The following is an 11473-nucleotide window of genomic DNA, read 5'->3' as shown; positions in this document are numbered from 1 at the left end:
ACGATTTCGAAATCGTGAAAGCTTTGAAAAGGTGTGGAGACTTTGGAGACTTTGAATAGGTGTGGCCGAAGTTACACTTTTTCTTCAACATAAGTGGGACTACACGTATTCTTCTGCGTCATAGCTTCATATTCCACCCATTTTAATGGAGTAAGCTACGCCTATTAAATTTTGCACAAAATATGTAACCAGGTTTTTCACTTGAGGAGCTAGGCAGGCTGGTACAACGACACACAATGATACCGCATAGATAAACAATGCAGACACGAGTTGCGCTGTTTGGCTGAAGCAACCAATCGACATGATTTGATCGCTTAAATGCTCTAGTTTATCCAACAGGAACTTGACTTATGCCTAACCTTAATAACAAATCCAGATAAAGTGTGACAAACAAGGATTATACCGACCCACTATGGCAAGAAGATCCATCTGTCATTATGACCAAGAATTGTGAAATGAATCCTTGCACCTAATTGCAAAATAAGGAACACAAGATGGGGGATGAAGATCCTCCATACATTAATGATGCATAATTCTTCACAAGATTCCTCTTCGTTATTAGCTGGTTCACTGTTATGCTTCATTGGCGCTATCGTCTGCTAAAGGAGACGTCGTGTTAAAATCTCCAACACTAAAATTAAGTCAGAAGGACTGCATAGTGGTTGTTACCAAAATTTCGCAATTCCAGTGATGGGGCCGATAAAGGTGCATCCTGTTTGCATAAAAGCATTTTTCGACAGAAGCCGTGAGAATAGTGGGATGATTTGAGCCATGATGAACACAATTGATGGTAGCACTCTCAAATATGAGCTTAGGTGGTTTCGAAAAGGTGAGGGTTGCATATGAGTTTACAACTCCCTGTCGATGAGAAAGAATGGGAGGGAGACATCACGCAGTGGTTGCAATTAAGCCCACAATAATCGCACACAGTCGCGCGTTAATGGTTAGCAGTGTGGCGAAACCTGCATGACATTCCCATTGTGCAATAGTAAAAGCAATGCTAAAATATACACTAAAATTGTCAGAAGGTCTGCATAGCGGTTGTTGACATCTCCATAATGAATAATTTCTTACTGACAAATGAGGAAATATATCATGCGTATCTAGTTTTGTTATTCAATGTTCAACTAAAATGGCACAAAATAAATTTACTAAAAAATAACGCTATTCTACTGCCGATCTACCCATCTCCCTCGAAGGCGGTATTATGGCGGTGTTCAACTAATATAAGCCTATGCTGAATTGGACTAATAAATTAAGCCTAATTACAACACATGTAGTTGCATTAATTGGCTTCAAATTTAACGCCTCTGTTAATATCGTTGGCTAAGAAGCCATACAGAGGCGCCGTGAATAGCTCAATGTGGTTTTAACATCAACAGAGGTCCACTGTAAGATGTTGATGAGACTGTGTACAATAAACCGGATAAAGACGAGAGGATTGCATGGCACTTGTCCTATGGGTAGCAGATCTACAATCGAAATAATGACACTACCAATTATTGGATTTATTTACTCCGATTGACCTTCCAACCAAATTCAATTAGCTAAATGCTTTCAATTGTAGGTGTACTTTGATTAAAATGCAAGATATTTGCATACGAAAGCAATTTACCAACCAAACCTTGACAGCCACTATAGGTAAGTCTAATTCATAGTTAATGTCGCGCAATACGTGTGGAGACGAAATGAGAGGAAAGTGTAGGCGCAGATTTGAAAGGACAGCTGTGATCATTTCAGTGTCTGTGGACTGTCAAACGCAAGTTATGGTCTTATTACTGTCAAATACTTGATCACATCCGGTTTCTGATCTTGGATTTGGGGTCGATACAAAGCATGAGCGCTGTAAAAGAAAACGTCAAAATACGAAGACTCAAGTTGAGATCACGGGAATGTATAAGAATGCTTTACTACCAACAGGCGGTAAAAGTGAAATAGCAAGTTGGTATCCTTTAGATCAATTTATTAAAATGTCTGCAGAAAAGGTTGAGGCACAAGAAATAATGTTGCGCCTTAGACACGTACACAGGCATTTTCAAAGACCAAACAGCAGCAGCTGCATGATCGCATTTATAAAATTCGATTTCAACCAATCTGCTCTTGTGCTTCATTTGCCCATTATAACCCATTTTCACTTCTTATTTTTGCGAATACATCACAAATCGACCCTAGAGATAAATGTGAGCAAACCCAGCCTCTCTCATTACCTTTTACTGTCACTGTAAACTTCATATGATGGTGAACCCTCATCAGGACATTTCATACTACCGCAAGAAATTGGAGAAGAGGACGGATAGAAGACCAAAATAAAAGCTTCTGCAACATTCAAATAATAGAAGTGTAAATACTGCGCTCTGTCGATAGTTCTTGCACGCTTTGTTGTTCCTTTATCACGCATTTGCTCAATGCTCATCCCCTGTTCCACCCTTTGCATTCCCTTATTCTGATCTCGTTTCGGTCATTGGGACTTTTAACAAATTTGCTGTAATGAGCGCTAATACTACATATTGGATTTAACACTTCGGCCTCTTTTAGAAAAAAAACAGACTCAAAAATCGGATTCATCTATTGAACAATTGTGCTTAAATCATTGGCCACATGATGAATAGGTAGTCAGAAGATGGGATCGACAACGGAATTGGAATGACTTAGATAGTAGTCATTGCCCCTCAATCACTATCTCAAATATTGTTGCTACATGTTAAGTTTAGCACTTACTACCGCATTCTTGGTCGCGATTTGAGTTTTCGAATTTGAGCAGACTCTCCATATTCACGAAGCAGTCGCAGTGCAAGGGTGGTTGTCTGTGCAACATACAACTATGCTTATTGCTGGTGCCGAAGCATTATATCCTGCGTGTTTTGTTGGGCCACAATTAGGGGCCGCATCAACACAAAACTTGAATTCTGCGAAAGCTTTCACCATGGTATTGAAGTGACCATGATGGCAATGGTTACCAAAAAAAATGAGCAAAGAAATTGCAAAAAAAGCAGACGCAGAAGCGGAGGAGGCGGTAGCAGCAACACCATGGGGATGCACGATGGCTAGTATCAATATTAGTGAGACAGAGTTATAGAGATGGCACAACCATTTCTGACTACCTTTTGACATTCTAGCAGTTCAATAAGTGTCGAATGGTAGCGTTTATCCAACACCTCCATTCTGATGTTGGGCATTTGGTTGGCCTAAATCAAATCCCCAAACCAGAGCAGCGACGCCGTAGTCATCATCTTTGAATCCGTGGTTAGTATACCTGTACAAATCGCTAACTCATTGGAAATGATATTGCATTTTTTGGCAACCTCCAATTAATTAATATTGAGAAAGTCGGGTTCGCCGTTTATGTATGGGCCCGAGTAATCAAAGAAGCAAATCAAACCAACTATTTGTTTAATTGCTTTTTGCCCTTGAGAAAAAAAAGAGTCATTAACAGTGTGATGAAATATTTGACGGCGAGGAAGTGTTTAAAAATTTGAAGGAGCAGACTTACCCAAATAAACCTGAAATTGACATTGAAAGAAGACAAGTGTTTGGCCTCAACAGTACAGAAGGGTTGGCCATGAATCGCACACAAGGAACCAATCGATAAGATGTGGTCGTTTAGTAGACCCATGGACACCGGTCGCCTAAATGATCGGAGATCTGGTGGCTAACTTTCTCTCATTAGTGACCATATTTGGCCGTCCTCATCTCTATATAAGCCAACTATTCTACTTCCAAATCAACTTTTTGGTTGGACATCTGGTAGGGCAGCCAGGTGCTTTAAGCCCTCATCTGTTTATCGCCAGTCCGTTCATGTTGACGGTGGTGGATTTCGGGCTCAATAGCTGCGACTTAAGCAGTGAGATTCGAAAAACATTTTCAAACAACTCAAGCGTGACTTGTGAGGAGCAATTCTTGTAACTTTTCTGGTGACTTATGTTTTTGCATTTAAAGTTGAAGTTTTAGTCATTAGGCAGTTACAAGATAAAGTCAAGGGCACAAATTGCATTTTCAAGGCAAGGGGAATGCAAAGAAGCCAAAAGTGTACCAGGAAGCATCTCGTATTCAGCTTTTGAGGTGTATGCACATGCCTTAATATTCAAGATGCCTACTTCACAGCCATCGTGCGGGAAGGCAAGCTATCCGTCAGAACTTCATTCAGGTAACCTTGGACCTGATGATGATTTAGTGAGACGGTTTGGTAAAATATTGCAGAGGAGAGAAAGGAGGAAATGTACCCTACTTGCAAGTAGATCGTCATATAGCTTGCTGATAGGAAAGAATCATAGGATGCTGCTGTTCACCTATTGAAAAGCAGTTACGAAATCGACCTTAAAGACCGTATTAACCTGCACTGCGAACCATCTAAACTGGTAGTCTGATTTATTTTGAATGGTACTTGTAATAATCACGAGACCTGAAATGACCTCTGCATAACCATCATCATCACCACTCATTGTGGCCAATAGAAAAGCTGTAGACACATTTTCCCCGGTACATCAAAATTTTTGCATACGTGCACTTGTCGTGCAGGTTTCAACTCAAACGGCCAGCTGCATATTTGACTCTGTAAGAACAAGCTCTATTCAGTCGTCTGCAATCAACGCTGTAACCCTCCAATATTACCCTATGCATCGCTCTTACTGCAAATGGGTGTTCGCAAATATTATTTAAGTACTGGCTACTTTAACTTTGTATAAAGAGTAATATGGATGTCAATAGGGTCAGAAAGACCCCCTTTTGCGATTCTCAATAGATTGCCTACTTTGCACCTAATTGCCAAAATTTTGCAATGTCTCTCAATCTGCACCTTCAATCCATTCCTTTGATTGACCAGCATTACACGTCGCAAGACTTGGACTGTGTTACCGACAAGTACAAATTCAAGACAAATGGAAATGCAATGCAGTGAGTGCATGCAAGTGGGACTTAACCAGTGTTTTCAGTCGTCAGCCAGCAGTAACACACTGCACGTCCTATCCGTATTGTGGATTCCTTTACCACAGAAGGCCTATACTTCTGTACTTGCGGCTCGCTATATTCCAACAGCAGACAAATGGGTGACAGTCAAGTTCTTTGTATCCTCAGTGCTGCAGTAGAAACTCAACAGGATTCAATCTCAAAAACACAAGCACCCTCAAGTAACGTAGGAGCAAAAGTGAAGAGAGTTGTTTGGAACGCCCGCATTGACTGATTAAAGGGCAGTCAGGCAGCGTGCTTTTCATTGCGTTCACTCGTATCCCTGCTAAAAGTGCTGCTACTATCGCCACAGCCATCCACTCCTATATCTGCATCACCAGCATCTCTGAGCCACAGAACGTAAATTGCTGGCTACAGATGGAACCACCATTTGGCCAGTCACCACTACTCCACTACACTCTCCACTTAGGCCGATAAATTTTCAGTCAAATGAAATCTACCAGCAAGAAATTTTTCACCATCCGCAATCTTTCTATTTCACACGAGTTAGCAAGCTAAGCTTCCAGTGTGACCTCTTCTTCCAGGCTTGATTACCACTCCATTCCATTAATGCTTCTCCTATTTTTCGTAAGGAGGAAAATCGGGGACTGCAGGGACAGAACTTGAACTTTGTAAAAGCGAATATATGTAACTAAAAACGGCGGGCTGAAGGCACAGAAGTGTATAAGAAGCTTTAATACAAATGCAGATTTGGAGTTAAATGCTAAATCCACATCATTTCCACAATGCTATCAAATAGTCGCAGAAAAGTAGGAGACAGGAAATGTGATGTTGAGCCCCAGACACGCACTCAGGCATACCCACAGACATTTTGAGTGTATACAAGGGTTGGCTGCAAACCACACTGGATGAATGGACGTCCGATGCAGGCCTTTCGCACGCATAGCCGCGGATCTGGTGGTTATCTTACATTCGACCTCAACGGCTGTGAAGTCGGCATTGTGAATGTTAAGGCAAGTGCGACAGCACCAAGACTAAGTTACAGAAGGTTTTTCCACAACACTTACGGTCAGTTGGAGAATTCCGCGTACATCGCCGGGGCCCGCTTTTTTGTTCAGCGATTGCGTTGTCGTGTATTCAGTTGCATGGTAAAGAGAATCCACTCATAGGAAGCATGCTCATTGACCGCAAATGAGCCAATAAACTGGAGTCTTTCATAAAAAGTTTTGCATATTTAGAAAGTAGAAATAACCCTATTTAAAAGTTGCCCTGAATATCGTTGTCTAAAAGGCATAAACCATGGATCCGACTTCATCTCAGCATTGCTTACCTATTGAAACCATCAATTTTACACCCACGACTGTCAGGAGGATGAGTGAGCGCCACTGGACTGACAAATTGCACATCCACCTGAAGACTGAGACTACATGCAGAGGTGTTGGCTTACACAGAGATGAGGATGGTTAAATATGGTTACTGATGAGCAAAAGTTAGCTACTAATTCTCGGTTCATGCATGCGATTGGGGTGGAACGGAAATGAATGACCCCCTATTTGTCTCCAAAAAAATATGATGCGACACAAAGGCAAAATTTGTAAATAGACTGTATTCCGTTGATTTAAAGGTATAGAATTTGTCTTTACTTGTGTGGTTGCATTGCGAATAAACTGCAGAAAAGTGAAAAATTGCCATCACTTTCCTTTTTAAAGAAACACTGTTGCACATCAGAGAGCTTGGGTGGCCAATTGGTACAATGGAGTGCACTTGCCAACTTAAACAGGTCTCTGCTCAAGCTATTACATTTCATCTTTCTACATGAACTGGAAACAGATCTGCCTGCTTTGTTTCTTCGTCAGTGTGCCCATTGCATTTGTGGCAAGGGATGAAACGGTTGACACAGAAATGTCTGCACTTGGCATCTCGACAAGTAAAATCCTACCAATTCTGCATTAATGACTCATGACAAATTACCCTTTATCTATAAGGACGAGGTAGTCAGAGTACGTAAATCTGTTCCGTTGAATATGTGCATAGTGTAGCTTTGGGAATTGTGATGAATATGTGCGACTTAACAGTCCTTAGGGCTATTATAAACCATGATCCAAATTTGGAGAAAGGCGAGCTTTCTACTTGCTCTAAAGTTTAAACCTACATGGAGTTTTTGCCTGCACTGAGATGCGCTGAAGAAGTCACTGTTATTTTAGATAATCTAGTGTGTTGACAAGGGGCAATTACACCAAAAGAGACTTTTGCTTGGCCTCATAAGATAATCAAACCCCTGTTTATCATGGCAAATTCCACGCATTCTATAAGCAGAATAGAAGGTATTAACCATGATTTTAAATTGCAGAAATACGGGTTACCGTAAGTGCCAACAAAACTACTTATTCAATGTCGCTCTCAAAGCATTTGCCGCTGCTTCTCAAATCATGCCACTTACATTGCAGACTTGATTCCAGAATCCATCAACACTACCACCTTTAATACGAATAGGCGAGCGTTGGACAAACGAGGTTGAAAAGCTGGACTTCCAAATCGGGTATCTACAAAAAGATCGGAAATGGACACAGTACTGGTGACTTCTATGGGGATGGGAATGGCCAAATATGGTCGATCGTGAGCAAAATTCAGCCACTGGATCTGCATATATGCAAGTGCTTGGTCTGCACCGATCAATCGGTGGACCACCTACCACCATTGGCCGCTTTGAGTGTACTTCACGGCAATCCCTCCGGTACCCTCGTGCTGCTGCTGCGGCATGGTGTGCGCGTTTGCCTGTTGCGTGTAAGCGTGCACCCATGCATGTGTCGCACTATCTCCTCTCTCTTCTCCGTGTATTCCACTACCATTTTAGCTGCATGGTCAGAAGAAAGCGACTACCATCTGCAGTATCTGAATCGGCTACATCCACCCTTCTGATTTTGCGACTACGCTTACCTCTGCTTACGTTTCCAATTGTAATGGAGGATATCTGTTCTGAGTTGGACTCGCCTACTGTGGCTGTCATATTGTCAATCGCCTCGCAATTGTAATGCTAACCCATTAGGTATAAAACAAGGGTGAATGATATAGAATGGGTGTAAGTTCAACATCCCCTTGGTGTCTATAGGCACGAAAACCCCTGATTTTAATTTGACGCTGAGCTTATGCGGAGTTGCTTCATGTAAAAGAGAAAAACAACCAAGTAATGAATGATATAGATAACAAGTAAATGCGGTGCAAAATTAGGCTATTGAATTCAGATTTTCGTATATGCTGTCAACGCCTAGTCACAGATGAGTTTTGGCGCATCACTTATCGAGCTAACTGAGAAATTTACTAAAGGCCACGAGGTACCAAAACGACATCTGCTGTAACAGCACAATTAGCTGCACGTGCTCCTTAGTCCTCATGATCTGGTTCGCCATTTGTGTGACATGATATTTTGACTACGCCCATGGATGTACAAGTGCTAGTCTCAGCTATGGCCAGGATGTGCAGGTGTGACAACACCCGTTGTTATGCCGCCGATTTTTTGGACTCTATAATCTGATGAATGATAGCAAGCAGGTGTGCTAGTTGAAATGCAGGGGCCATTCAAAGAAGATGTTATTGGAAGACGTAGCAAGCGTCTGCCGATAACACCAGCTAGCGCTTCAAAGCTGTGTGCCTCCAGAGGTGCCCCTAATTTCTCACACTGGATGGTTTGAATCACCCTACGAGTTTGTTACGAATCCACGCTACCATCTATCCGAGTGCCATTGTAATTTCACACAATGAACGCAGTCCTTGATAAGTCCTAAAGGTACACGACCGTGTCCTCGTCGTAGGAGAATGCATCGTACCCACATTTGATACATCTCCCTCGTAGTGCTGCCAGGGTATGAATGGCTGTGCACTTCTGCACTCTGCTCCACATATTATCGAGCAAATTTTCAAGTAAATAAAAACAGTTGGAAGAAAACTGAAAAAAGGCGCTAAATAATAAGAAAACATCAAATAATGTGGTGAAAGCAATTTGTTGCACAAAATCATTCATATTGCGATTTATACAATGAAAAAACACGATAAATCATACGTTACAAACCATTTTCACCTGATCAAAGTTCGAAGCACTGGCAAACACGATACTGGCATTTGATTTTGCGTGATAATACCTCTACGCTTATTGCATAATGCTGCGATTGAAACATATATTCCCATTGAGTTAAGGGGACTAAACATCGTTTGTTCCAAGTAGGGTCGAAAATTTACCACTAATGCACTTCATTCCCATACAAATGATGCCTGTCCATCCAAAATCTGGACGTTATTTAAATCGACGGCAAATCCAGCATTAGAGAGTTTCAAAATGACCACGTACAAAATTGGTCATCGCAGCAAATGCACATAATTCAGCCTTTGTCCTATATTTGCAACAAAAAACGGAATAATTTTTAGTGTGCTCTCCCTGTTGTATTGCGTTTTGTGTGTGCGTAAATATGCTCAGAAGAGAATTTTATCTGGTTAGAATATGCCGTACAAAATGCTGTTCAAAACCACTTTTGCAAAAAAAATACGAAGTCGTAAAATGTCGTGACATCAGTATACTACCATTCCTAAACTGTAACTGTTATATTCGTCACTACGATTATCCTGCTCTTCTCGCAATGACTCATTTTTGCAATGTTTTGCCCTCCTAAATTTAACTATTAATGCTTGCGAAGTCATTGTGCAAATATGTTAATTGCCCTGTACGGGTAACTTCTTTATTCCGTAGGAAATGCATGTTATAAGACTATTTGATTTCGAGTCTCAGCTTATTCGGTATCCACAATAATTAGCTGAGCAAACTGTTAAGTGGATAAATGACGAGATTTTTTTTTGTAGTACAACATTGTCCAAAATTACTTCTTTTCCCATTTTATGAATCGGTTTTGAAGCTATGATGCCCTAAAACTATGCACAGGTTTATATTTCTATTTGTGGTTCTATCCTAGTAAAGGAAATGAGTAAAACAAAATTAACAGCTTTTAGATCAACATCAAATTATAAGTAGTATAAATTGCAAATTTTGACTTCTTATTTCAATTGTTTTGCAGGCTTAGGTTTCCAAAAGCGAGTAGCAATTGTCCCTGATAAGTCCATTTTATTTTATTTCGTCTACGTGTTTTATCACCCTGACCACCTCACCTTGCCTGCTTTTGTCATTTTTTCATCTTCATAAACTATACCTGTATTGTTTAGAGGTTTTTTGTGTGTTCGTATGAATATATTTGTAGGAATAACTTTATGGTTTATGGAAGACAAATCTTCCGGATGAAGAGAATGCAGTCTTAGCTGACTCGCCAGCTATAGTAATGGGGTAAGCCAGTTGCGAACTGAATGAATAGCAAACGCATTAAAGAACGCTCTTATGCACGTGCCACTTTATCTCTTTCTTTATATTTTATCGTGAATGAATTCGGGCGTTTTGACAGTATTCGTTGGTACCTAATTGGAAAAATGTGTATGAACGTACAGTTTGTTGATTTGGTGAAATTAAATTCTACCTTGCTAAAACGAGTAAAGGACATTCATTTCAGGTCTGGTTGCACCATGTAAAGTAGGTGTTGTTGCAGCAATGTTTGACAGGAGTGTAAGTGTATGCTGCAAGGTAGCATGTGCGGACGCTTTTCCGCATAGCTCATTTGACAGAATTGAAATAGGCACGTGTTGCCATTTATGGTCGTATGGTCCGTACGCTGTTAGTAATCACCAAAATCGAGTGAACCATGTAATTCCAACTTTAAATGCTAGCAACCGCTCCTCACTTAGTCTATGCTTTCCTCTCATTGAAACCAACAACTATCAGTAGCAGCGCCTATTACCAGAATGCTGGTTGTTCAAGCATCACATACCACTTAGTTGAAGAAAGCCCATAAAATGAGCACGCATGACTAGGCAGCAACGCATTAGCCCTTGCTCAGTCTACTCCGAAGGAGAAGGGTGTAGTGTAGAGGACCTTTTCTTATATATGTCCTGACGAATAGTAGTGCGTCTCGTAGACAATGTTAGATGTTGACTTGGTAAGTGCATGGCTTACTGAAGGCCCGCTTAACCAAATTACCCCAACAAAGAAATCATGAATGTTTCGAATGCCCTCTTCTCTCATGGGAACAGCTGTCGCAAATTTCGGGGAAGACGTAGCAACCAAAGGCTGTGTGCCTCCACAGCTGTTCCTACTGTCTTACATTGGTTCGTTTGAACCACTTTTCCACCCTACCATCCATCCCAGTGCCATTATAATTCCACACAATGAACGCAGTCTTTGATAAGTCCCAAAGGCACACAACCGTGTCCTCGTCGAGGGAAAATGCATCGTCACCACGTTCGATACATCTCCCTCGTAGTGCTGCCAGGGTTTGAATGGCTATCCACTTCTGCACTCTGCTCCACACATTACCGAGCATAGTTTGGAGTAAACGGAAGCAGTTTGAAGGAGACTGGGAAGGGGTGCTAAAGTATGGGGGAACCTAAAATTATGTAGTGAAAGAAGTTTGCTGCACAAAATCACCCACATTGCGATTAGTACAACACAGAAGACATGATAAATGATATACTGCGAACAATT

General features: G+C 41.1%; 1 protein-coding gene across 1 annotated transcript; it reads left to right on the top strand. All coding sequences in view use genetic code 11, as the record gives it.

The window, feature by feature from the left end:
• Positions 1–5810: 5810 nt before the first annotated feature.
• On the top strand, positions 5811–7798 carry EGR_09105 (hypothetical protein; the record flags this gene model as incomplete). The annotated part of the gene is made up of 3 exons (XM_024498354.1): positions 5811–6050; positions 7396–7686; positions 7757–7798. 3 exons carry the CDS (start codon positions 5811–5813, stop codon positions 7796–7798), a joined length of 573 nt encoding a protein of 190 aa, XP_024347221.1.
• Between the last annotated feature and the right edge of the window lie 3675 nt (positions 7799–11473).

The sequence above is a fragment of the Echinococcus granulosus genome (genome assembly GCF_000524195.1).
Source record: "Echinococcus granulosus chromosome Unknown EG_S00132, whole genome shotgun sequence".
NCBI lineage: Eukaryota > Metazoa > Platyhelminthes > Cestoda > Cyclophyllidea > Taeniidae > Echinococcus > Echinococcus granulosus.
The sequence above is the reverse complement of the archived record's forward strand: the minus strand, read 5'-3'. Positions and strand labels throughout refer to the sequence as shown.